We start from the raw sequence: 26,639 nt of genomic DNA, 5'->3' as shown, positions 1-26,639 counted from the left end.
CACGAGTTTGTAATGAAAGTGCACTATTAAGCCTTGCTTGATTTGATTGTGTTAATCCATGCTTAATCTATTCTTTCATCTTTTGAGGCAATTATGACGTCTAGTCCTTGTGCATTCCGTGCGTCTATTCTTGTGGCTTTAGTGTTTTGTTCGAGGACAAACAAAAATGTAAGTTTGGGGGAGTTGATACGCCCGGATTTTGCACTATTTTAAGGCCATTATTTGGTCCGTTTTTGTTATCAAAATCACTCTACATGTCCATTATTTGCATATTCTATACATTTTGGTATTTTGACGTGTTTTGTGAGAAATGTGCATATTTGAGCCGAAAAGGGGAGTAAAAACGCATAGTCTGGGAATGTGGAGTCGGAGACGGCGACCAACGACCGCCGCGGAGTTGTACTGGCGACCGCCGCGCCCGGCGGTCAGAGCTATGTGGCGGCCCGCCTCGGAAATTTACGCTAGGAGAAGAGTCTCGCGCGGCGACCGCCGGAGGACATGTGGCGGTCCACCACCGAAGGTCGAGTCTCGGACTCCAACGCGCGACCGCCGGCCAAGGTGCGGCGGCCCGCCGGAGAAAGGCGGTGAATCCGACCAGCCCTAGATTTGCTCCAAGATTTACCAAATTTTGAAGATCTTTTCCTTCTATGATGAGGAATAATCTTCCCCTATAAATAGGACCTCAAGCTTCATCAAAAGAGTTTTTTTTTCACACAACAAGAACACATTCATAGAGATCAAAAGCTAGAGTACTTCAATTGTGCATGGACTTGGAGAAGGATTTCAAGAACATCAAGAACGACAAGGATTCAACCTACGGGTTTTATTTGCTTTAGTTTTATGTTCAGATTGCTTTCCCTTCAATCTATGTTTTTAGTTTATTCAGTCATGTGTAACTAAACTCATAGGATTCTAGGGATGTGTTAGTAGCAACTTTGGTTATACAATTCCGTTTTCTATTTAATATCCGTTTTGTTTTTACTTTGTTTCTTCCCTAAGTTAATCATGATGCTTCATAATTGAGTGACACAATTATGTATGATACAATACAACTTGCTTCATAAGTGTGACAGAGTTCTAGCGAGTTAGATCCACTTAGTAGACACTACAGTTAGCTTCCTTTAAAACGGCACTGTTAATTGAGAGTGAGGACTTTTCAAGGGTCTTAGGAGCTTTTTGGAGTTACGTGTTAGGATTGACAACCCTAATGTTAGTAATCAACGTTTGTATCGCATGAGCATAAGCTAGGTGACTCGTCCTTTCAAAGTATTAACTGTGCTAGGGTATTGTAGTTTGGAATTTGTATAACCATAAAAGTGAAAGCACATCCCTGGAATTCCCCTTATCTCTATACTTTTCTCTCCGTGATTTGCTTGCATTTAGTTGTTTACTGTTTTTAATATTTACTGTTTTCAAAAAGTTACAAAAAAGTTATTGTTTCTCCAGATAGTAATTGAGTTCTAGTAGAAGATAGACACTTTGTGTACATCTTCCCCGTGTTCGATACCCGGTACTAACCTTTTGCTATACTATACCTACTCTGTATACTTGCAGGTATTTATAGTGCAAATAAAAAGTGCATCAAAATGAGCTATGGGCCAATTAATGAGCCATGTTACTTATATTTATAATTTAATTAAAAAATATTTGTTCTTCATTCGTAGTTCGAAAACTGAATCTCTATTAGCCTTCGTCTTCTTCGTTAGGCAATGTCCAATGCTTCATTCATAGTTCTTAACAGTGTTTTAAAAACCGGACTAGACCGGCCAGTTGGATCGTGAACTGATAGGCGGTCCAATCCGGTTCGCCTTAAAAACCAGTGAGCATGTCAGACCGCCTTCAACCATTGGAACTGGTCGACCACACCGGTCCGATTGGGAACCAGTTTTATCTTTAAAATGTCTTGTTCAATTTTTTTTTTAAATATGTACCTAGAGGAATCAAACCAATACCTCTTATCTAGATATCAACATTTCTACCACTCGGTTACATGTACTTGATTGAAATTTTGTGAACCTTAATTACTCTTATACATTTAGCATGTAACTTTTTGTCCACACAAATTAACAAGTTGTTTTTAATTTTATATTCTTTTAAATAATTGTTAGTTGTGATATATTAAATTTAAATTTTCATCTACTAAACTAATATGAAATTTATTTATTTATATATAAAATATGTTCATTTTTAGCTACACTAATTAATAATTAATGTATTTAATTGTATGTGTCAATAAAAATATTATTTAAATTTTATAACTCACTTATTTTAAATACTCTTCATATTTAATTAATTATATATGCAACATTTAATATGTTTTTGTTATAAATATTAATTATAATTTATTAAAAATTAAATTTAATATATTTTTATATTATATATTACTCCCTCTGTCCTGAAATTTTGTCACATTTTTCCATTTCCGTCTGTCCCACACAATTTGTCACATTTCACCTTAAACCATTTTTTATAGTGGACCCCACATTCCATAAATTATTCTCACCAACATTAATACTTTAAAAGTAGGACCCACATCCTACCAAATTTTTCAAGTCACTTTCTACATTTCTTAAAACTCGTGCCTGGTCAAACTGTGACAAAATTTGAGGGACGGAGAGAGTATTAATTATATATTTGCAAGGTAAAACGGTTCGACGAGAGTTCAACCGGCCAGATCGGTCGAACCATGAACCAGTAGCCCGTCGGTTCACTCACCAGTCCGCTTTTTGAAACATTGGTTCTTAGCCTACAACACAGCAACAAAGCGGTCAAATCGGAGCCATTGTGAGGGTCGCCGACATTTTGAAACCCCAACTCTGGTGGTATTAATGGCAATGGGGAGGATTTGGCCTACCCCTTTGCCCTCTATAAATTGTCCTTGATTCTATGCCAAAAAGAAGTGATTCAATTAATAAGAAACGGAGAAAGTAGTACTCCCTTTGTTCTAAAGAAAATGACCCCTTTTTTTGGTGACACATGATTTTTATGCAATTTTATTTTGTGTGTTAAGTAGAGAGATTAAAAGTAAGAGAGATAAAATAAAGTAGAGATAAATGTGTGTGTTATAATAATAAATTTATGTATTTTGAAATCAGACATGTTTTATTTTAAATATAAAATTCTTAACTTATCTTTATTGTAATATACTGCTTGAAAAACTAGTCATATACACACGAATCGTGTTAAGAGTCCAAAATAAAATTGGGCGAGTCGGAATGAATGTGGGCCAAATATTAAATAGCCCACTAAGAAATATAGAAATGCATAACCCTAGATCTGCTGCTCTATATAATGCATTGCTCTTTCTTCAATTATATTCAAGCTGTTTATATCATCTCTTTCATTTCATATCTTCCAAAGCTTCGGTGTTTTACACTTCATTTTCCCGATTTCGATACTATTCGTTTGTGCCTCTTTGAGTAGCCTGATGAGTAGCTTCCTTCAATGGTAGCGACTCTTCTCATTTTTGGCTTAGTTAGGAGGCCAACACTAAAATTTAGGCATTTTTTGACCGATTGTTGTGCTTTTACCTTCTCAGCTGTCTTCAGAAAAGCCTTCGACATCTTATAGATTAAAATCGTTTCTGGTTTTGGAAAATTTGATTCGCTGCCTCTCGAATAATCAATTGGTAGTGCGTGAAATGCGCGATTTGTAACCATTAGGTTCAGACGGAGGCGCATAATGAATTGAATCAGTGATTATTTAGTGTTGGGAACGCCTTCTTGTTGTGTCCCCTACTTATTCTGCTTCATACATTTGATTTCTTTAATTTTATTTTTCTAATTTTATGATGGTGATGGTTCCATCGCTGTTTATGATTATTTTTGGGCAGATGATGAGTTATTTGTGTTTTGTGCTTATCAAACCGTGAAGCTGCAAAATCGAGCTTTTTAAAACTGATGCCCTGTAACGTTTTTTTTACAATTTTTTAGTTTGGATATGTTTGAAGTTTTTATGTTTTTTGTGTGCTGATTTTCAAACCTGTTTGAACTAGAAGGCAGGATGATTGTCCTTTAATAGTGATCAATTTTCTCCGTTTGTCAGGGATATTAGAGGGAGTCATTGTTTTTGGGTGAACCTCATTATCTTCTTTGTAATGTGGTTCAGTAAATGATGATACATCTAATAGTAATTTTTTAATTTCTATGGAAATATTTTCCATTGTTTTGTTTTAATTGATTCTTGTTGTCAATTGCAAATGTGATTGATGTTTGTAGTGATGTTTATCGATCCCTAAAGCAATCATTTCTCACACCACTTATCGCAGTTGCTTGCGCATGCCGAAGATATGCTTTGTTTGGTAACAAAACAAAAGTTTGTGGAAAATATTATAATTTGGTCACAGTTCATGGTGGTTTTAGGGACCATTATTTCTAATTAAAATCTTATGGATTTCTTCCGTTATCTGGCTGGGTATTCCCAATTTGGAATACTGTTTGTGTTGACTTAATATTATGAGGGGCTGATAGTGTTAGATACAGGATGCAGTATGTTGTAGCTGGGGCTGAAGTGCCTTAAGTCTTAACTGGGTAATGCGGTGATCGACACTTCAGTCTTAACTGGGTAATGCGGTGATCGGTGACCACATGTGGTCGTTAAAATTGTTCATCCCCATGAGAATGAAATTGTTGAGAAAAAAATGAGAGAAGAATTAGAAGATAATATGGTATGGAAATGATGAAATATGTATTTATAAATAATTTTAGCAAATGTTAGAGGATAAAAAAATAGAAAAGGAAAAAACAATTATTTTTGGGATAAAAAATGATAATATTCTTGTTTACAAAGAAATAGTCTTAGTCTTATTTGTGGATAGATAAATGTTAGTAAAGTAAGATAGATTTGTGAAAAAGTGGATGGAGTATGCTAGAGAAATACTCCTTCCGTCCCGCTTAAGATGATACGTTTTTCTTTTTAGTCTGTCCTAACTAAGATGACACATTTCTTTTTTTAGTAACTTTCTTTCTCCAATTAATACACTCAACCACTTTTTCTCACTCTTATTAAAATATTCATCTTTCTTTATCTCTCTACTTTAATACTTCCACCCACCTTCTCTCTCCAATTAAGCACTTAAACTTATAACTCTTAAATTCCCGTGCTGGCTAAGCAATGTGTCATCTTAACCGGGACGGAGGTAGTATGTTTTTAGAAATGAGACTATTTTTTTATGTACATTTTAAGAGGGTAAAATTGAACTATTTTTCATGGATGAATGAAGCAATATTAAGTTTGTGTTATGTGCGTTTCACACTTAGGGCTTGTTTGCTTAGCCACATTTCATTTTGCATGTATTAAAACTGGCTGGTTTTAAATGTGGTTGGCCTGGTCCCACCAAGACTTATTTAATTGTTGGTGTTTGTTGACCCTTATTTGAGTGTTGGATATTGAGAAAATTGGTTGTAGGCTGACCATATCATCCTCCCTTTTTGTTTATTGTTCCACCGATACCCTCATATGTTCCATTGTCTGTCTCGAAGGAAGAGGGATCTGAAAGCTGGTCGCATTGCTCAAAAGGGCAATATACTTATGCCGTAAACGTAAAACCAACCCCAAAAAATTGGATTTTTTAAAAACCGCAAAACCTTTTGGACCGGAGCAACTTCGTTTTGTGTACAACGACTTGAAGGAAAGAGGAACCGTGTGTTTTGCAACATTAAAAAGGTTAGTGTTGTCAAGGTAATTGAAAGCCACCGGAAAAACCCGGATCTGTGAAACCCTGAATACCTTTTGCACCGGAGTCGAAGTTACTTCGATTTAAATGGTTGTTATCCGAATACCTTTTGCACCGGAACCTGAATACCTTTTGCACGGAATGCTTCATGCGTCGCCGGTAAGGAGAGAACAAGGAGAGATGCTTTCATAAGGGGGAAGAGAGAGAGGAAACCAATGACCAAAATGAATGGTGCGTCGATGAGGTGGATTCAAAAAATAGAGGGACATAATGGTAATCTCCGTCTCAAATCTTGAAAACTGTAGCGTACCATAAATGAATTATCAGCTCCGCTCCGTGATTTATTTTTGCTCAAAAATGCATCAACAATGCGGACCAGAGGCTTTTTCAAGGGCTAGCCTTTGTTATCTAATGAAAACCAAACAACCATAAATAACCTGAAAGCGTCCTATTTAGAGCATCTTCAATGGAGGCTAGCGGATAGGCTAGACGATCGCGTGCGCTAGTCGATCCGCTGGCCGATTCGCTAGCCTCCATTGCGGCAATTTAGGCTAGCCGATCAGCGAGCTCTAGCTGATTCGCGGACGCTAGCCGCCATAGCAGGCTCAATTTCGGCTAGCCGATTGCATTTTTTTTTATGCATTTTATATTAAATTTTTTAATGTATTTTTTATGAATTTTTTTTAATTATGTAATTTTTTTAGGATGTACCTTTTTTTAAATTTATATAAAATTATTGCATTTTCTCGTATCTGTGTCGTAAATTTAATTCTGTATTTTGCGTGATTGTAATTTATTTATGTTTTATAGTTTTGCTGGCCTATGGCTAGGCTATTGCTTGTCCAGTTTCTTGTCCTAATGATGTGACATGAGGAGTTTCTTGTCCTGATGATGTGGCAGGAGGAGTTTTTGGCTAGGCTATTGCTGGCCTATGGCTGGCATAAAGCCATTGGAGATGCTCTTATGCCTAAATATAAGTCAGCGAGCAAGCCCTTAGTTGATTTTTTTGGATTTGATACATTGATTTTTTTGTCTATGGAGTAATATTTAGTTGTCTATGCGTAGTTCATGTTGTTGCTTTAATCTTCATTGTGCTTTTACATTTGTTTTATTAGAGCATTAACAATGGTTGGCCGATGGAGAGGCCCTCCCGATCGGCCCCATCGGCCAGCCATTGCATGAAGAGGGCCGATCAACCACTCCCTCCGATGGGCCGATACATCGGCCAAGGCCGATGAAATGAGGTGATGATCGACCATCCATTGTAGAGGATGGGCCGATCATCAGCCATTCTTCTTTTTTATTTTTTGAATTTTGCTGAGAAGAAGTAGAGAAAGAGATTGAGGAAGAAGAAATGCATGTATGAAGAAAACGATGGCGTGAGTGAGGAAGGAGGAAAAATAACCTAATTTGTATTTAAACTTCTTTTATTAATTCTATTGTGCTTATTAGTAGGTCAATAAATTTATTAAATAAAAAATATTAATTTTTTAGTATTCCTAATTTTTGGGATCAATTTAATTTAGGTTTTCATTTAATTAATTAATAAGTTGTCAAATGTTTTGGATCGATTAAATTTTATTTCATGTATTACATAATTATTTTTATTTAAATTTATTTAATTTGATACATATTAAATATAGTAGTGCATGGAAGAGCTCTTTCATTGTAGGGAGATAGGCCCTTTGGCCAAATACTGATGTGGAATGGGAGGACCCTTCCATTATGAATGCTATTAACAACCTTATGAAAGCATTTATACTTAGCTATAATATTCGAGAGATGAATAGCTTAGTTCGAAATATGGATGATTAACATCCAAATCAATAGAGAGATATTGTGTAAGAGCTTAGATTATAGAAGATTATAGGAGCTTAGGGAATAGTGTGCAATCCATGGGTCAGGTACTTCGACAGAGGGCACGACCTACATTAGCGATCTTCCTAACAACGCTTCAGACACATAAAGACATAGAAATCAAACAGGTCAAATGATGTATAACTATTATGTTTGGCTCATGTAGTTATTGTAAATTCTCATATTTTTACATTCATCGAATTAGCTACCCTCATGAATGCATCTTTACATTGTTACTCCATCCGTCCATGAAAAAATAGAGCACATTTACCATTTTTGGTTGTCTACGAAAAATAGAACACATGTAAAAAAGAAAAAGTTTTCAACTTCTCTCTTACCAATTATATAGGCCCCACATTCCACTAACACTACCTCTCTCTTACCCATGTCATTCACAATGTGTCCTATTTTGCGTATTGGGAATGATTGAATTGGTATGTAATCAGAGAGACCCTAATTTTTTGAAAACGAATGTATTCTTATTAATCAAAATCTGGCTCTGATACCAACTCATGTAGAAACGTATAGATAATGACTGAACTTGTAAATGAACAAAAAAACACTAGTTACTTGAAAACAAAAATATTCTTATTAACTGATAAAGCTCGTTTCATGCATTGGTTTTGGGGTGATTTCACATGTTTTTGAGAGATAATGCACAAACTTTGAGTGTAAGTGTGCAGGTTACTACTGGATCAAGTAGATCGTGCAAACTGACCGAACAGACGCAGATTGAGCAAAAATGGAGTGTAAATTGCTGAAAAGCCGCCTAATTGATCAATGAGAATTATCAGAAGGAGCAGTCATTTCAAAGAGTAGGACATAAGAGAAAGAATTCGAAGATACCCTTACTTTAAGGGTACAAATGTTAAATCATGAAAAGCATACCCTAGGGATTTGAGCCTTGAGTCATCCTATATAAAGGGATGCAACATTAAGGAAGAGCCAGCTCTTCTAGGTCACATTTTCTCAACACACAGATCCTTAGATAGAGTTCATAGCTGCAAATCCACTCCAACTCCAGAAAGCTCTCAGCCTCCTAGTTCAGAAGGAATCCTTAGTTCCGGCTGTTTTTAGTTTGAAATCGTGGTTCCACCGCTCCGAGGAGTGAAGATACAATCTTTATTTCGGTCTTGCAACGTTTTTAGTTTCATTTCGCAAGTGTTTGGTGCTTTGAACATCTTAGCTTAAGAATTTCGTAGATATTTCATTGTTAGTTTTGGATCTTTTCTCTTGGAGTTTTGAATCTGGTTTATTTTCTAAAGTTATGGAAGTTTACCTTGGAGTTTTTGTAGATCTGATGATGTTGAGCTTTATTTGTGTTTTGTTGGATACTTTTTGCAATTGGTAGTTAGATCTTGATATGTTGAGTTTGGTTTATGTTTTGTTTGATGTTTTTCGCAATTGGTGGTGTTGGGATATCTTAGATCTAGTTTATTGGTGTTTGATTTCGTAGATCATGCTTGTTAACGTCTGATTTCAGTTGATCCATGCTTGTTAACGTCTGATTTCAGTTGATCCATGCTAGTTGTTAAAACAAAGTGTCTATCCTCTACTAGAACTCAATTACTATCTGGAAGAACAGAAAGTTTTGAAAACTTTTTGAAAACAGAAAATAATTAAAAACAATTAACAACTAAATGCGAATAAAACACGGAGACAATCGATAGAGATAAGGGAATCCCAGTGATGTGCGTTCATAGATATGGTTATACAAATTCCAAACTACAATACCCTAGCACAGTTATTACTTTGATAGGACGAGTCGCCTAGCTTATGCTCATGCGATGCAAACGTTGATTATAAAATTAGGGTTTTCAATCCTAACACGTAACTCCATAAAGCTCCTAAGACCCTTGAAAAGTCCTCACTCGCAATTAACAGTGTTGTTTTAAGGGAAGCTAACTGTAACGTCTACTAAGTGAATCTAACTCGCTAAAACTCTCTCACAGTTATGAAGCAAGTTATATTAAATCATGCAGCATCAGAATTAACTTAGGGAAGAAACAAAGTAAAAACAAAACGGATATTAAATAGAAAATTGGAATTGTATAACCAAAGTCGTTACTAACACATCCCTAGAATCCTGTAATATCCCTAACTTTTGGAAATTTAAAATTTAGAGTTAAGATTTAGAGTTTATGATATGGTGGAGTATTGTATCCTTTTTGTTATATTTAGAAAAATAAGAAATAGAAAAAATAGAAATTAAGAAGAAACTAAAAAGAAGAAAATGAGATAAAGAAATAAACAAAAAAAAAAAAGAAAAGGATAATGATATAGTGGGGGGAGTGAAACGTGTCTTTGGGGGAATTAAAGAAAAATAAAGAAAGGGGAATTAGAGAATGAAAAAAAAAAAAAAAGAAAAAGAAAAAGTTGGAATAGGTATAAAAACAGAAACTTTCTCTTTTCCTCATCCATCTCTTCGTCTCTCTCTCTGCTCCATTCCCCTCATGCTCTCTCTCTGTTCAGCCATGGCGCCAACACCATGATAGCGCCAGACGGCTCCTCCGGGAAGCATGTAAAACACGCTACTACCCTCAACTCCTTACTCCCATTACTTCCTCTTAATTTTAGAACTTGTGCTTTAAACCCACATCTACCCAACATCCAAAAATAGTAATAAATTGAAGTTGAATAGGAAGAACATCCATTTTTAGAGAGGGAGAGCTCGGCCTCCATGGAGAAATCAGAAGCCGTGAGCTTCATGGTTGCTTCTACACCTCGATTCCTCGTCTTTTCGTTAATTCAATCGCGAATTCTCCAATAATTCAAGTAAGCAACCTCCTTTCACCTTTTATTTGTCCAATTTCATCCTCGATTGAAAGCGAGGGTTTAAGTTCATATTTTTCCCCAATTTGAATTTAAGTAAAACTAGGTGTAAATCCAAGTTTGATGGCTTGATAGTTTCCACAGCCTACTTTGAGAAGTGATTGTGAAATTGTTGGACTTGGTGTTTGAATGTAGGGATAACATAGAGTTCTTCAATAGGACCTTGGGAGCTTGCTTTGCTAATTTGATTTAGCTTGGGAATTTACTTACTTGCATAATCTAAATTTGGATTGTGAGATAAAGTTATTTTTGGTGGAAGATAATTTAGGACAGCCTATCCCTAAATGTGAAAGTTGATGATTTTTACATACAAAGCATGTTGTAGTGAAAGAAAATAAGGAGACAGCTAGTATGTCTTGTTCTGGCAGCGTATTCCAGCTCCGGTTTAACCAAGTAAACGACCTCATTTTCTTACGAAATTTTAAATGACCATAGCTTTATGTGTCTTCTGCCATGTGACCAAAATTCAACTTCATCCGAGTTCAAATGAATTTATAATAATTTTTGCAAGTAGACTGCCCTGGTCTGCCGGGAAATGACATGGAGAAGGAGCATGGATAATGTGATTCGTATGTCAAAGGTGTCTGGGATTTTGAGGTAGTATACTCAGCACTTAAAAAGGCTTAGTTCTTTTTATGCTCTTATGTGATAATTGAATGTCCTTGTGTGATTATATGCGAATATGTGACTTGTGAACTCGATGAATTATGATTAATTATGGAATAAGAGATTATGAAGTAAATGATTAGAATGTGATGAGTTGTTGAATGATTTGTAATGAAATATGAAAAGGGGAAGGGAATGAGTTTACGTTATGCCCCTACTTGATCGATTGCATTGGGTTATAAAGTACTCCCTCCGTCCCGCTTAAGATGACACGTTTTCCTTTTTAGTTTGTCCCAACTAAGACGACACATTTCCTTTTTTGGTAACTTTCTCTCTCCAATTAATACACTCAACCATTTTTCTCACTCCTATTAAAATATCCATCTTTCTTTATCTCTCTACTTTAATACTTACACCCACCTTCTCTCTCTTCAATTAAACACTTAAACCAATAACTCCTAAAACCCCATGCCGGCTAAGCAATGTGTCATCTTAGCTGGGACGGAGGGAGTAATATATTATATAGCAGGTGTTAATTCTTGAATTGAGTCTATGTGATTGCATACATAATATTGTATGCTAATCAGTTATACACTCTGTGGGTGATCAGTAATGTTGTTTATGTCATGAATTATGTGAATTTTGGATGTGTGATGGTATGGAGAGAGTTGGAATCTAATTTGTTCATTTGATACGATATGGTCTGAAAAAGTTGCTGAAATGTTATGCTAGAAATTATTTGGAATAAATATTGAGATGAGAATGAGTATATGTCTCTGATATCTCTGATCTCTGTCTCTGATATCTATCTCTGTATCTGATATCTCTCTGTCTATGGTATATGATATCTATCTTTGTATATGATTATCTCGTATCTGTCTGCACCCTAAATGGGTGGTCTGTGTGGAGTCCTCTCAAGGACAAAATCCGCTTCTGCTTCTGATTCTGGATTCTTCTGATTCTGGATTCTGTTTCTGTTTTGGTCCGTGTATCCCAGTCGGTCACCAAGCACTTAAGGGGTTATATTTGTTCGGATATGTGAAAATATTAGTGATCTGTCATCCGAATATGCATTGATATTTGAATAAGATCGTAATGTATTCTTTGGGTTTAATTCAATAATTGGTGTGGTTAGCTTATTTTTATTTTGTATCTTGTCTTACATATTTTATGAATGGATATGTGAATATCGATTTTGTGGTAAATTCATCGAGAGCAATGGCGACTATATGAATGTGGAATTTAAATGGTTGTTGGTGTTGGTAAAGAATAAATATGTATAGATCTGGTAAGTATATATGTGTTGAAACTGTGTGAGTGATGACATGTATACTATAACTGCATATTTTCTAGATATTTTAATGAAGTGATGTATGATTATGATTTCGGTAAGCCTCAAAATCAAGAGAGGATGATATAAAGGTCAGATGTATTGTTGATTATTTCTTTTTAAGTAAACATATGTATATGGACATAAGGATGTTGATTATGGAGAGAGAAATTCATGGTAATAAATTTTATAAATATGTGGGTTGCATAAAGTTTATTTAACTCCGGAAATTTTGCTCTAATGTTGTATATACTACAGGGCTTGTTGAAGCTCACTCCTTTCTTGTTTCCCCCATGCAGATTAGAGGATCACACAAGCTCTTTTGTTGTACAACTGCTCAGGTCATTAGCTCGCCTTTGCGTTTGAAAAATTATGTTTGATATGTCAGATGTGGCATGTATAGAATGTCTAATGTATAATGGACATTCTATTTTCTTCGTTATCTAGGTTTTAAAAATATATATTCAGAATCTTGGAAACAGGTTTATGCTCTAGTTCTAGATATTATATATCAATTTTCCTACTTGCCAAATAAAGGAAAATAAAGTATCTATATATTAAAAAAAAAAAAGATTTTTCTGTCAATTCAAGATTAATACCAATATGTGACATTATTTATTGATTATTAAAATAATTAGGTAAGGGGTGTTACAAATCCTATGAGTTTAGTTACACATAATGGAATAAGCTAAACACATAAATTGAAGGAAAGACAATTTGAACATAAAACTAAAGCAAATAAAACCCGTAGGTTGAATCCTTGTCGTTCTTGATGTTCTTGAAATCATTCTCCAACTCCTTGCACAATCGAAGTACTCTAGCTTTTGATCTCTGTGAATTATTTTGCAAGTAGAAGCTCTCTTTTTGATGAAGCTTGAAGTCTTATTTATAGAGGAAAGTCAATCCTTGTTGTAGAAGGAAAAGATCTTCAAAATATGGTAAATCTTGGAGCAAATCTAGGGCATCTCGGATTCGCCGCCTTTCTCCGGTGGCCTGCCGCACCTTGGCCGGCGGTCGCCGCGTTGGAGTCCAAAGACTCTGTTCCTTCGGCGGCGGACCGCCGCACGACTTCCGGCGGTCGCCGGGCGAGACATCTCTTCCAAGTGTAATTTTTCGAGGCGGACCGCTGCACTGCTCTCGCTGCCCGCTGGGCGCCGGCGGTCGCATGTCGCCGTCGACTCCAGATTTCCAGACTTTGTGTTTTGTTTCCCTTTTTCGGCTCAATTATGCACATTTCTCACAAAACACGTCAAAATACCAAAATAGACAAAATATGCAAATAATGGACGTGTAGAGTGCCATGACATCAAAAACGGACCAAATAATGGCCTTAAAACAGTGCAAAATCCGAGCATATCAATGATCTTGTAGTTGCAGGTGTTCTTAGTTACCTTAGTTTAAATTCAAATGTTTGCTTCATGTTTAGTCGTTCATGCATGTTTAGGAACGTTGCTACTCTAGTTGATCAGTTTAGGTAGAGTCCTGTTTTATCTTCCAAGTCAAGTAGATAATACTTAACCCACTTAGTTATGTGGCAGCAGCCAAAATCCTCCCAGAATGTCCCTAACACATGCTTTTACCCCCCCATCCTTGTGAGATTCGATCCTCACTTCCCTATACTAATTAATAGTGTTTGTAAGTTAAGGTTTTGAAAATAGCCTCGGATTGCGTATTCGATAACACATAGATAAGTCTAGGGAGTCTGTCGGTCAGTTCACGAGTTTCCCATGCACATGCACGTACGTGAGTTGGTTTAGCTAGCCTACTTGATTAGTCTGCGATTTTAATCTTTATTTTCAGCACGCGTTTCCGAGCGATTTCATTAACCATAAGGTGGCCATGATACCAACTGATACAGAAACGTATAGAGAATGACTGATCTGGTAACTAACCAGAGAAACCCTAACTTCCTCAATCGGAGCCCGGAAGCCACGCATTTGAGAAACGAAAACTCCAGAGAGATTGCGCGGACCGGGCGTTTTGATGCGTGAGAACACATGGCCGAAATTTTTTGTCCAGGAAGATTCCAAAAGACCAGTTGTTGAATTATTTTGAGTGTCTTTTCATATTCCAACCCTAGGTTGAGTGACTTTTCATCTTCCAATCATTCACTTCTATAAATAAGGTATTTTGTATCATTTGTAATAAAGAGGCTAGAGATTAGTTCAAAGAGTGTCCTTTTGAGAGTCCATACCCATGTTGGGTGAGATGAATGTTTGGAAATCCATAGTTGGGCTATGGTTGCTTTGTGGTTAGCCTGGTGTTAGTCGCTTAGTAAAAATTGTTGCTTGGATGAAAGTTGCCAAGAGTTGTCATCATCTTTTTTATGGAGGTTCTTAGGTCTACAAGAGGTCATTTCCTTACACACTTTTCTTCCATTTTCTATTCTTCCATTTATTCTATATTATGTTTTACTCTATATTTTTGTGAGATGGATCCGCTATCCTTGTGTTATGTTGTTATTATAATATTGAGTTTTTAAGAGTGTTGTATTTTTTTTTACGTGAAAAAGTCTTGCGCTAATTTTGGTGATTCTCATAAGTTTCTCTATCCATTTGAGGGTGATTTATAAATTTCGTTGTTGAACGATAGCTTGATTAATATTTTAATTAATTAAGTAAAGGTATGCAATCTGCTTGTGGTGTATCTAGATTTGTGGAGCCAATGTAGGTGATTGCTTAGGTGAAAGTTGTCTTGGATTGTCATCTTCTTTAAGATGAAGGTTCATAGGTTCTAATGAGGTTTTCTATCTCTTTACACCTTTTCCATCTCTTTCATCCTACCATTTTCCTTTATATCTAACTTTTTTAGATTAGATCATATCCTTAGGGTTAATTGAGCTAGATCACATAAGAGCAAGTCTTAGGCCATCACAATTATGGATTTCCTCGTGAATGTTCACACCATGATTGACCACCCCATTGAATAAAATCTTACTTCCATTAAAAAATAGATTATCTCTTAGGGTTGACAAATTGTCATGTGGGTTGGATTGTTATTGAGTTGACCGGATAACGACCTAACCCAATAAGGTCTAACCCGAATCTCACCCGTTAAGGAAATCCTCAATTGAAACGCGAACCTGACACGAACCTGCTAGCGACACAATATAATATGAGTTGACATGCCACGATAACCACTCGAACTTGATTTACACGATTAAAACCTGATATTGCACGATTTGAACTTATTTTACTTGAACTTATAGAATAAAAATTAAAGTTAACTTTTCATAAAAATTAAATTATAACAATTTTAATAATACTAATTTTTTTAACGGGTTACTCAAACCCAACCCGAAATTATCGGGTTCCTAATGGGTCAACATGATAAGAATAAACCCGATAAGCCTTGATTCAAACCCATTTAATTCGTTTGTGTTTTGTCGGATTTCAAGTGTTTGTGTCGAAAATGGCTAGCTCTAATTTATTAGATTGCTCATATATGCAGGTATCATTGGGCTAGGTTTCAGCCCACCTAAATGTATTAACATAGAAGCCCAATTAGGATGATTGAGAAGCAACATAAAAACTATGACGAAATATCATGTTTTCAATTTCAACGTCTGTAAATAAAACATCTCCACCACTTAGCTTAGAGAGAGAGAGGGAGAAGAGAGAGGTAGGGCTTGCAAATGGAATTGGTTTCGGGGAAAAAGGAAAACGACGCTAGCAATAACACTCAGACCTCCTCCGACGAAGATAGAGAACGCCTTATCCTCGATCTCAAGGCCGGTCTCCACCCCCTCAGAGTTCGTTTCCTTCCCTTTTTCTCAGATTCGGTTGAATTCGATTTTCTTTTGCTGCAATTTTCATGTTTCAGCTGCGCTATTCGAGCATTCGGCCATATATCTTGCTTTAAGAGCTCTCAGTTTGAAAATCATGATATAGGAAGTGAGCCAGTGATATCAATCTTAGTCATGTCTCATTTCATATGATTCTAAATCAGGATGGAATAAGATTAGGTTGTTTGGGGTTAGGGATTCTGAACAAATAGTACATTTTTAATCATATGAGTTTTAATCCACATTAATAATCTGAGATGAAGAGTGGTGAATTTTAAATCATTATCAATTTAAACCACCACCAGTCAATTATACATATTGACTTCCCAAAATCCTTTAATACAAGCATGATTGTTGGTCATTCATTGATACATTTCCTTGGGAACTTTTTCACACCATCTCAAAGTCTGCAACTAGCTAGATTGGGGTTGTAAAATGGGTAAACTATTGTTGAAATGTTGCTCAAAATTTACTCTTCTTTCCTGTAGTTCTGATCTTTGAATATTTATATGATCTTCAGAATAAATATGTATTTTGGTACACTCGTCGAACTCCTGGAGTCAGAACTCAGACATCATATGAGGATAATATAAAGAAGATTGTGGATTTCAGTACGGTAAGTTTCTCTTTTTGTTGCATTGGGCTTCACCTAAACTCAAGTTTGTATTCTCGAATGCATCATTACTCAACAACTGGTCCAGGTTGAAGCCTTTTGGGTTTGTTATTGTCACCTAGCCCGTCCTTCAAGTTTACCAAGCCCAACAGATTTGCATCTGTTCAAGGAGGGTATTCGTCCGCTATGGGAGGTACATAGGACTGTTCTAGTAGTTTTTTGATCCGTTGTTTTCATTGAAGTGTAATATCCTCAACTATATATCTTCTTTGTCAGGATTTTGCTAACTGCAATGGCGGGAAATGGATTATTCGACTTAAGAAGGCTGTGTCAGGCCGTTTCTGGGAAGACCTGGTATGGAACTGACCACTTAATGAAAAAAGATCTCATTTTCCCTTCTCGTTGATATCTTAAATCTTAGCTCACCTATAGCTGTCCGCCCCTGTTGTGATTTAGAAATTAGAAGTACTTACAGAGTTTCCATTTGAGCAACCTTTCTTGTGTCAGTGTCTATGCTCTGGCTTCTGTTATGTAAAATACTATTATACTATCCAATGGCATATCATCGGTAGAGCTGAATAGTATAGTACTCTGGTCTTGTTGGTCTTGCTTTTACTTGTTGGGTTCCTGTTTTTGTTGCGTTGGTATATGTTTCTCCTTTTAGCATGTAAGCTTCTCATAATTAAACTGTGGTCTTGCACTTGTTAGTTATGTTATGCACAAATTTCTTTACTCGTAAATGCTGTCTACTAATTGTTGCATAGCTATTGATATGTGCAGGTTCTAGCGTTGGTAGGAGATCAACTTGATTATGGTGATAATATATGTGGTGCAGTACTGAGTATCCGTTTTAATGAGGATATATTGAGTGTTTGGAACCGCAATGCATCTGATCATCAGGTTGGGTATCTTTTTGTCATGATGCGAAGTGTTCCTGTTCCTCTCTCCTCTCCTCTTTCCTTGTATGACAGGCATGTTTTTCTTTTTGGTAAATACCAGGCTGTGATGGCACTAAGGGACTCAATCAAGCGCCATCTGAAGCTTCCCCACAGCTATGTAATGGAATACAAGCCCCACGATGCTTCTCTGCGTGACAACTCCTCATATCGAAACACATGGTTGAGAGGATAGGAGGTGCACTGATACTGGAAGAATGCTTTTCTTGACATTCTGTTTCTGCTTCACCAAGAGCCAATAGGGTTGCAATGTGTTGATGTTCACTAACCACATGATTCAGTTTTCCTGTATAACTCAAATATTCTGTTTTAACCATATGGTTCCCAACTACCTAGATCCATTGTCTGATAAATTTGCTGCCTTCTTCAATTATAGCAATACTACTGAAAAATGGAATTACAGAGGTGTTGCAGAACAGCTTAGTAACTGTTAATATCTTGTCTATTTGTTGTAACAATTTCAGTTCAGAACAGCTAACAATTCAACCAAGTTGCATTTGAACAAAAAAAAATTGTCACTTCAAAAGAAATTATTCAACCGTTTTGCAGAGCAGGGCATCTGCCATCATAATTCAATTCTCTCCGTCTCTCTACATTTTATCATTAAACAGATGACTGGAGCCCAATTATTCCTGCCGAACACGACAGAAAATTCATCAGCACAAAAACTGCTCCACATCTGCCAAATAAATCAAAATGATACTGAATACAAGACTGTAATGATAGATTAGCTCCACACAGAATTAAGTAGAAGCAAGAAGCAAACCGAAATAGGCTAACAATATAATTCCACAGATAATTTTACTCGTCACATGATCAAAATTGAATGTTTCATTTGTCTTATAAATCAACCCTTCGTAGGGGAACCTAATGAGACCTTACTGTAGTGGTGAACTAGGTAGATGACAGCGATATACTATCCCCGGAAAAAGTAAATAAAAGAAGTAGTTCAAGAGTATTTATCACTCATAGACCCTCATCTAATCATCCTATCACAACTCCCATCCACAATAGAAGGTAAAGAAAGGGGACGAGATGATTACTAAACATACCGCAACCGATTCTTGCACCAGCATTTCCGGTAGTTTTGCTAAGTTCATGTCCACCTGTTAATGATATGTCAAAGACAGCAAAAGAAAGAAATTATCAACAAGGAGGTGCAATAGAGTGATTATAATTTATACCTTTCCCAAGGTCATCAGTATCAGCATGTACAACAACAGCTCTTCCTAGAATGGAGTACTGTCCACTCAGTGGAATCTGTAAATAAGGAGTACAAGGTTGGAGCAGTATCCATATGGAGTAAGTATTATGGTGATGCTCGGTTCGTTAAACGAGTTAATAGTGAGATACAATATATGTGACAAGTCACAATAAAATTTTTCTAGGATTAAATTAGTTAGAGGTGAAGGTAAGATGGCTAATCATGAGATACAATCTAATCATTAGCCGAATTTTTGAGAAAAATGTAACCGAACAAGAGATAAAGATTAGTCATAATAACCTTTAATAACAAGTAATCATGGCAATTGAACGACTCTTATGTTGTCAGTGATTAGATTTTTTGAGTTATATTAGTAATGTATTGTTTTCTAGAGTAGGTAAATAGTTATACTTTCACACCTAGTGATTGTATAATTACCTGATTATCAATAATTGAAATGTCAGCAACTCCTGAAATATAAAAAAGAAATTGGGTTAATTTAATTGTGAGAAATAAAAAGTAGTAATGAGGTATGAACGCACCGTCTGAGGCGGCGACAATGTTTCCGAGGTCACCGGCGTGGCGCTGATCATCTAAGGGAGAGCCGTGATGCTTGTTTAAAGGGTTGAAATGAGGTCCTGAGAAATAAATAAATAAATAAAATTGGGGAATTAGTTGAGAGAAATGAAGAGGGTGTGTGGTGAAAGAGGAAGAGAGAGACCAGTAGAATTGCAGCCATTGGTGGTGTCGCCGAGAGCGTGGATATGAAAGGCATGGAGGCCTGGACGGAGTCCGCTGATTCTTCCTTCCACGAGGGTACCTTAATTAACAATTACATACAGGATATTAATCAATGATTCACCTAATAATTACTCAATCACTAAACAGAAGAAGAAGAAGAGATTATTATATAAATATTACCGGAAGAGTGTTGGATGAAGTGGACGAATCCTTTGACGTTATCTGCGCCGGAGATGACGGCCACCGCTTTCACTCCCCCCATCTTCTCTTCTATTACCACCAATTCCTTTTCTATTAAATACAATGGACAACTAATTAAAAATAACTTTATTTTTTTTGTTTTGGACCATTCATTAGTTCTTATCTATATTTAAAAATTTTATCTAATAAGAGTATTATATTTTGATTGATTTGTAATAAATATAAGGGCAAATTACCAGTAAATCATGAACTTTTAATATAGTTTGATTTTTTTTTTGGAATTTTAAATGTTATATCTTTTAATGCAATATTTAAAGTTTATTGGAAAAAATAAATTATGTTGAAAGTTCATAACTTTACAGACAATTTGTCCTAAATATAAAAAATAGTAATCTTCATTTTAGTTTTATTAAAATTCATATCATTGCAAAATTATTTTTAGAGTAATAACTTTTCAATATCTAAAATGTTTTTGAATTTTTTAATGTACAAAATTAAGAAGAATAGGTTCGGTCAATCACCTAACGAAATTAAAAAAAAAATTGTAAAAGTCTACGTTTATTTACTCAACAACAAGATTGATTACAAAAAAAGAATGGATAAAAATTGAATTCAAATAACAAAACACATCAAAGGATACTTAAACCCTTTCACAAAAAATCTATCTGAAACAATGTTTCCCTTGAATTATATTTTGAGTACAAATGTTAAATTATTTAGGGTATATACTAAAAATTATGTTTCATGTTGATAAAATCCAATTTCCTGTTGCATTCATGAGAAGAAATTTATCTATCATATGTTTTGTCATTTTAATATTTGATGATTAAATTCATTGAAAAATAATTTATATAGAATAAATAGTCCTTCTACATTGTAGATCAGTCGATAGACTCATGATTATAATAGATCTTTAAGTGTGTATCTTGTAGAAGTAAGTAATAATCATTCTCAACCTTGATAGATGTGGACAGTTGTTGGCGTCTATCTGAAATCATTTCCTATCTTAGATGACTGATGACAAGGGAGTATGGTATACCACTTTTGGACCACGTTGATACGCATACTTCTTGTTGTATAAATCAAGTACAAGATCTCGGTAGTTATCCATTTCTAAACCCTAAACATTTAGCATACCATGTTGGTCATGCGTTACTTTGACTTGTCAATATGTGCGAGATTTTCATCACCCGATACCAATGACGGTTCCGGAAATTTTACATTGAGAGTACGACAAATAATTACATCGATTAAAATTCAATCAATTTTTTTTATTATATTGTCTCAAGTTTTTTTCCAATGAATCACTTAATTGTATATAAAGAATAAATTATTTTTTAGTGTTTACTCGAGAAATATCACTATTAGATATCACTATTAGATGAAAGTTCTTAGATATTTATCTAACAAAGAATTTACTCCAGTTTAGAAAGAGATTTAAATATTGTCTCAAATTTTTTTATGGGAGTTTTTTTTATTATATTGTCTCAATATGTGCGAGTTTTTCGTCACCCGATACCAATGATGGATCAGAAAATTTACATTGAGAGTACGATAAATAATTACATCGATTAAAATTCAATCAATTTTTTTGTTTATTATATTGTCTCAAGTTTTTTTGCAATGAATCACTTAATTGTATATAAAGAACAAATTATTTTTAGTGTTTAGTTGAGAAATATCACTATTAGATGGAAATTCTTATATATTTATGTAACAAAGAATTTACTCCAGTTTAGAAAGCGATTTAAATATTGTCTCAAATTTTTTTATGAATTTTTTTTATTATATTGTCTCAAGTTTTTTTTTCCCAATGAATCACTTAATTATATATTGAGAATAAATTATTTTTTAGTGTTTACTTAGAAATATCACTATTTAAATGAAAGTTCTTAGATATTCATGTAACAAAGAATTTACTCCAATTTAGAAAGAGATTTAAATATTTTAACCGAAACAAATGCATCATATTTTCTATAATACTACCAAATATGAGTATAATTAAAAATTATAAATAATAAAGATTATATCCAATCAGGGTGTGTTATATTATTAATTCATTCTTAAATTGCTAACTATAACTAAATGATATCCATTGGATCATTAAATTAAGGTACAAGATCATTTAGTTATGAATATCAATACAATGTACAGAAATATCAAATAAGGATATTAATGTCAATTAAAAAAAAGTTAGTTATAACTAACTTTAAAAAAATATCTCAAAATTTTAAATGATTATAACTATCTCAATTTAAATTGTTTTTACACAATAAATTAAAAATAATTTTATAAGGATTCTAATGAGATCTCATTTGCACATATTCCGATGTCAAAATTTCACAAAATTTTTTGAATTTTCATATTTTTCAAGTAACAGTTTTATGTCAATATAGTACATATAAAATGTCAATACTAAATTGCATTGACATATTCAATGAATGACATTGATATGTTTAACACTCTATATTAAGATTTTGATCCAAACCCAAATTTTGGTAGTTTTCTCATCTTTTTATATTTAAATAATAATAAAACGAAATTACACATGACAATTTATAGACCACTAAATTTCTACATATCTTATAATTTTAAATTAATTATAGTTAGCAATTAAACGTTGAATTAACAATGGATCGTTCCCCTATCCAATCATATATATATACTTTATGTATTTAACAAATGAGAAAAACAAATAAAAAATTATTATATTCAATCATATGTTATGCGCTTAGATGGAATCGAACTAAGTCAAAGTTATGGCAAATGATCATTTTATTGTTTTGGGGTACAATTGTACCCTTGTTATTAAATAGATTTGCTACTAAAGGATCGTCATTCGAGAATGGCTTGTATTGTTACTTTATAGAATCGTGCTCAATTCGCTGGACTTGATATTTTTCACGAAAGATGTCTCGATTATAGGATCTGGTTTTTATAACTCAATACCATATGCTTTGATTATAAATAATTATGCAATTTAATTCAAAATTTTATATGTTTGGATAACCGTAATTAAATACTCTCTTTGTTCGTGATTTAAAGTCTCATTTTGCTATTTTGGGATGTTCGTGATTTAAAGTCTCATTTTCTTTTTTTCATTTTAGGTAAATGGACCCACCATTCAACTAACTCACTACACTCACATTTTATGGGGAGTGATCAATTGCTAACTAATTAGCAATCCTAAACTAAGAGTAAATCTTAGTCATTAGATTAGAAGATCTAGTGGTTGAAATAATGCCACATGGATTATATTTTTAATTAAGAAAATTAATAAATAAAATTAGAGAGTATTAATGTCATTTTCCTCTCATTAAAATCATCTTAAAACTTTAAATTTACGTAACTCTCTCGATTTAAATTATTTTTTCGCAAAAAATATATCAAATTAAAGATAATTTTATAAGGATTCCAACGAGATCCAAATTGCATATGTTCCGACGACGTTCGAATGATGAAATTTGATATTTTTTATTTTAGTTTTCGTAAATGTTGATAACCAGATTTTTATCAACAAATACATCAAAAAATCTCAATAAAACCATGTAAAAATCTCAATAAAACCATGTAAAAATCTCAATAAATATGTGTTGATATTTTCGTATGTCATATTGTTGATATTTGTAATACACTATGTTGATATAAAAAAACATTCACGAAAATTATCATATGATAACATAATGATGATATTACCATTTTGTTGATATTTTGTCTACTATTTATTGAGATTCGTAAGATTTAATCTCATCCACTCATTTTAAAATCTAAGGGTGGAGATTTGATCTTGATTTTGGATTAGAGTGCTATAATCATTAGAATATGACCCCACATTCTATTATATAACAAATATATATAAGTGAGATCTAAATTCCACTAACTTATTTATCTACTTTTTTTTACAAAATAAAATAATTTCATACAATCCATGCTAAATTAAAATAAGACTATAAATGGCAGACGGAGAGGGTACTATGTTTTATGGATGTCAAATGAATGCAATTTATTTTTCCTTTCATTTTTGAACGAATATTTGTGAATACAAGGCACTTATATTTTCAAATGATGATTTTTATGTATACAAAAAAGGAATTTATGAAAAACACGGTACAGTGACAATCAAAGCTCATGTGCTACTCTTTGGTCTGCCTTGATACTCGTATCTGTATAATTTAAATTAAATGGTGTTTTTATCTATATATATTACATTTCTTTTTTTTTTTCCCTACTTCCCTTGTTCCCCACGAGGTGACCCATTCTTGATACTAATTGAATGATTCATTGGGGGTGAGGGATGTCTCAGCAATTGATTCCTTTTTAGCATCAAACCTGACTTGTTTAGCCTCTATGTCTGTCTTATCCTCCCTTAGATCAATCAAATCTTTAACATCTTTATCGCTTTTCTTCTCTGTCTGCACCTTTATAGGACCAAGTTTTGCTTCAAGATCCCTAACCACATAAGTCAGAGATCTAGCATCACGAGCTGATGCTAATCGTCCGGGAGATGCTATCTGTCACGAGAATAAAGCAATAAGACGTTTCACACATCCACTGAAAGATGTTGAATTCATATCCAGTATTACACATGTTGGTTGCATTTCAACTAGAAAGATATGGTGGTTCAAATGAATATGGCTCTATAAGATTTAAAGGAATCATTAGTGTGTAGAAAACTTGCCAGAGCTTTTCTATCTTCAATTTCATTGCAAGTTGTTTACACTAGCACTAGCAGACTTACCTTTTCCAGTTCTTGCACCCTTTGTTTTAGAGCTTCTAGTGATTCTCCCTTGTGAGAAACCTGGAGGACATAAAGCAGATGGCTAGGGAGATTATCAGATCTGTGCTGCTCGATCGTACGTTGAGGAACAGTGGATTGGCATCCTACTGATTGAAAGGGGCATTTGACAAGCTTCATTGGACATGTAGTGATGCAATGTCTGTCCATCTCCCGTCTCATTATGATGTCCGGGCACTTCTGCTCACATGAAAGCATTTTAAAAGCACAGGTAGAATCATGATGCTCCATCTTAGCCGCACTAAACGAAGAATCACATCCCTCATTACTACAGGACAATGTCCTAAAACCGCAGCTCAACTTGTGCTTTTCTAAGTCTCCCGGGGACTTGAAATTCATGTTGCAATGATATGTGTTTCTGAAATCGAGATTTTTCAAGAGCGTTTGTGCAACCGTGCTCCTCCGGTTCAGCAACCAAAATCCATTTATTTCCATCTCCTGTACAAGATCATCTATCCAATCTTCTCTTTTCTCACTCAGTATCCATCCTGAAACTCGACTGAAGAAATTTCTTTTTGAATGCACAAAATCATCAACAAAATCTGATATAATATCATAAGAGTCTGCTGATACTTCCACATCCCCAACACCTTCCAGGACAACTGATTCAGCCACGAAATTTTCACTTCGTTGGACAAGGTAATCGACCATTTCTTTCCTGATGTCAACAGCCACATTAGCAGGGGTCTTAAAGAGACCTCCGGTCGTGTTGTCAATGCATGCCGAAGCCAAACCAGGGAGAAATGATTGAGCTATTTTATCAACTACGTCAGCATCACAAAACTCACAATGAAACAAAGGTCCACCCTCTATTTCTTCTTCAAGTGTCTCGGGTTTAAGCTCGATATCATCAGTAGGTGGATCCATGTCTACGAAGACAAGTGTAAACTCAAATCAAATAACCTCCAGTTGCTGAAAATGCACACCAAATCACAATTTCTTCTACTTTGATAAAATTAAACCTAGCTATACATAATCACTTATCCGCAACAATCTGTGATATCTTCCTATTACATACAAGAAATGATGCGAATTCCGAGATATATATATATATATATATATATAAATAATATATATATATATATATATATATATATATATATATATATATATATATATATATATATATATATTAGCTTTCTTTCGTTCGAATCACAAAAATTGTATTGATCTAATTGTAAATCACAAATAAAACTAGGTAGAACAAAGTAATGAAAGAATTCATACACCTAAGAAAATCACAAAACAAAATCAGCTGCATTTGCATATATCAATATAATCTCATCATTCCATCCTCAATCATTGCTATCAATAAAAAGAAAGCGAAGAAAGGAAGATCCGTCGAGAATAGGCCTATCATGATGGAATAAAAAACAGAGAGAAGGAAAATTGAAATTGTTAAAGTGGTGATGCCTTTGACGATCTAAGAGTCATGAAGGTACAAGAGAATTGGAAAGAAATATAAGAATTTTGAGTCGGAAAATGTTTCACCTGAGATAAAAATAAATATTCTCCTTCGAGCTGATTGTTTTATGTCTATCTCTAAACGTCTATGTTTGACCCATATATCTATATATAGTAGTAGTAGTAGTATTTAATTTCAGATGCTTCCAATCTCTATGGATAGAATGACTGAGTGGGGGCATTGTTGCCCAAAAACTGCATCCACCTTCCGATACATTTTACATACCAAAACAGTCCTTAGAGCCAACGTTGTACTTCAAGCTGTCTGTGGACACTTCCGCTCCCCATCCTCCTACGACGTCGTCTTTGGGAATGTATGTTTTATGGAATCTTCTATTGCCGCAACATCTTAACTGTTATTTTATTGCTATGCTTCTTCTACATCAAGTTTATTTAAATTATATCACTCGATTTTTTTGGAGAATCTAGATGTTATTGTGGTAAAAGCATATCAGAGTAAAGAAATTGTAGTAGGCTATAAACGTTGTTTTATTAATTGAGTAAGATCTATTACAAACTAAGTATACAACCATACTTTTATAATGCTACAGAAATAACTACCAAATAACTACTTTCCTAATA

General features: G+C 34.4%; 3 protein-coding genes, 1 long non-coding RNA gene and 2 other non-coding genes across 8 annotated transcripts; 4 read left to right on the top strand and 2 right to left on the bottom strand.

The window, feature by feature from the left end:
• The first annotated feature begins 3,826 nt into the window (after positions 1 to 3,826).
• On the top strand, positions 3,827 to 3,906 carry LOC125191495. Its single transcript, XR_007171169.1, has one exon. It is a non-coding gene; the product is annotated as a small nucleolar RNA SNORD36 (small nucleolar RNA).
• An 85-nt stretch (positions 3,907 to 3,991) lies between these two features.
• On the top strand, positions 3,992 to 4,124 carry LOC125191453. The gene has a single exon (XR_007171136.1). It is a non-coding gene; the product is annotated as a small nucleolar RNA snoR74 (small nucleolar RNA).
• A 5,809-nt stretch (positions 4,125 to 9,933) lies between these two features.
• Positions 9,934 to 12,741, top strand: LOC125187101. The gene is made up of 3 exons (XR_007170563.1): positions 9,934 to 10,306; positions 10,878 to 10,960; positions 12,599 to 12,741. It is a non-coding gene; the product is annotated as an uncharacterized LOC125187101 (long non-coding RNA).
• Positions 12,742 to 15,850: 3,109 nt separating this feature from the next.
• Positions 15,851 to 17,983, top strand: LOC125188996 (eukaryotic translation initiation factor NCBP-like). The gene is made up of 6 exons (XM_048086154.1): positions 15,851 to 16,050; positions 16,604 to 16,699; positions 16,785 to 16,889; positions 16,973 to 17,050; positions 17,477 to 17,596; positions 17,696 to 17,983. Exons 1-6 carry the CDS (start codon positions 15,934 to 15,936, stop codon positions 17,825 to 17,827), a joined length of 648 nt encoding a protein of 215 aa, XP_047942111.1. The 5' UTR covers positions 15,851 to 15,933; the 3' UTR covers positions 17,828 to 17,983.
• Positions 17,984 to 18,060: 77 nt separating this feature from the next.
• LOC125188997 (superoxide dismutase [Cu-Zn] 2) lies at positions 18,061 to 19,912 on the bottom strand. 2 transcript variants are annotated; one of them, XM_048086156.1, is made up of 7 exons: positions 19,778 to 19,912; positions 19,578 to 19,676; positions 19,399 to 19,494; positions 19,295 to 19,326; positions 18,837 to 18,912; positions 18,705 to 18,758; positions 18,061 to 18,331 (listed from the first exon to the last, which is right to left on the bottom strand). In XM_048086156.1, exons 1-7 carry the CDS (start codon positions 19,857 to 19,859, stop codon positions 18,309 to 18,311), a joined length of 462 nt encoding a protein of 153 aa, XP_047942113.1. In that variant the 5' UTR covers positions 19,860 to 19,912; the 3' UTR covers positions 18,061 to 18,308. The 2 variants fall into 2 exon arrangements, with proteins under 2 accessions (XP_047942113.1, XP_047942112.1); XM_048086155.1 differs by having other exon boundaries at positions 18,061 to 18,284.
• A 3,999-nt stretch (positions 19,913 to 23,911) lies between these two features.
• On the bottom strand, positions 23,912 to 26,201 carry LOC125191391. Of its 2 annotated transcripts, none has more exons than XM_048088944.1 (3): positions 26,085 to 26,201; positions 24,537 to 25,462; positions 23,912 to 24,309 (listed from the first exon to the last, which is right to left on the bottom strand). In XM_048088944.1, the coding sequence occupies exons 2-3, from the start codon at positions 25,458 to 25,460 to the stop codon at positions 24,064 to 24,066; spliced, it is 1,170 nt and encodes a 389-aa protein (XP_047944901.1). In that variant the 5' UTR covers positions 25,461 to 25,462; positions 26,085 to 26,201; the 3' UTR covers positions 23,912 to 24,063. The 2 variants fall into 2 exon arrangements, with proteins under 2 accessions (XP_047944901.1, XP_047944900.1); XM_048088943.1 differs by lacking the exon at positions 26,085 to 26,201 and adding an exon at positions 25,821 to 26,025.
• Between the last annotated feature and the right edge of the window lie 438 nt (positions 26,202 to 26,639).

The sequence above is a fragment of the Salvia hispanica genome, chromosome 5 (assembly GCF_023119035.1).
Source record: "Salvia hispanica cultivar TCC Black 2014 chromosome 5, UniMelb_Shisp_WGS_1.0, whole genome shotgun sequence".
Taxonomy (NCBI): Eukaryota; Viridiplantae; Streptophyta; class Magnoliopsida; order Lamiales; family Lamiaceae; genus Salvia; species Salvia hispanica.
The sequence above is the reverse complement of the archived record's forward strand: the minus strand, read 5'-3'. Positions and strand labels throughout refer to the sequence as shown.

Bases quoted from the DNA above. Each gene is read 5' to 3' on its own strand.
- LOC125188996 (XM_048086154.1), top strand. From the start codon at position 15,934: ATGGAATTGGTTTCGGGGAAAAAGGAAAACGACGCTAGCAATAACACT. The intron at 16,051-16,603 runs GTTCGTTTCCTT...TATGATCTTCAG, and splicing joins CCGGTCTCCACCCCCTCAGA to AATAAATATGTATTTTGGTA. The intron at 16,890-16,972 runs GTACATAGGACT...CTTCTTTGTCAG, and splicing joins GTATTCGTCCGCTATGGGAG to GATTTTGCTAACTGCAATGG.
- LOC125188997 (XM_048086155.1), bottom strand. From the start codon at position 19,859: ATGGGGGGAGTGAAAGCGGTGGCCGTCATCTCCGGCGCAGATAACGTC. The intron at 19,327-19,398 runs GTGCGTTCATAC...TTTATATTTCAG, and splicing joins CATTGTCGCCGCCTCAGACG to GAGTTGCTGACATTTCAATT. The intron at 18,759-18,836 runs GTATAAATTATA...TATCATTAACAG, and splicing joins TACTGATGACCTTGGGAAAG to GTGGACATGAACTTAGCAAA.
- LOC125191391 (XM_048088943.1), bottom strand. From the start codon at position 25,860: ATGCAAATGCAGCTGATTTTGTTTTGTGATTTTCTTAGGT. The intron at 25,463-25,820 runs GTATGAATTCTT...TTGTCTTCGTAG, and splicing joins GTTTTGTGATTTTCTTAGGT to ACATGGATCCACCTACTGAT. The intron at 24,310-24,536 runs GTAAGTCTGCTA...TTCTCGTGACAG, and splicing joins GGGTGCAAGAACTGGAAAAG to ATAGCATCTCCCGGACGATT.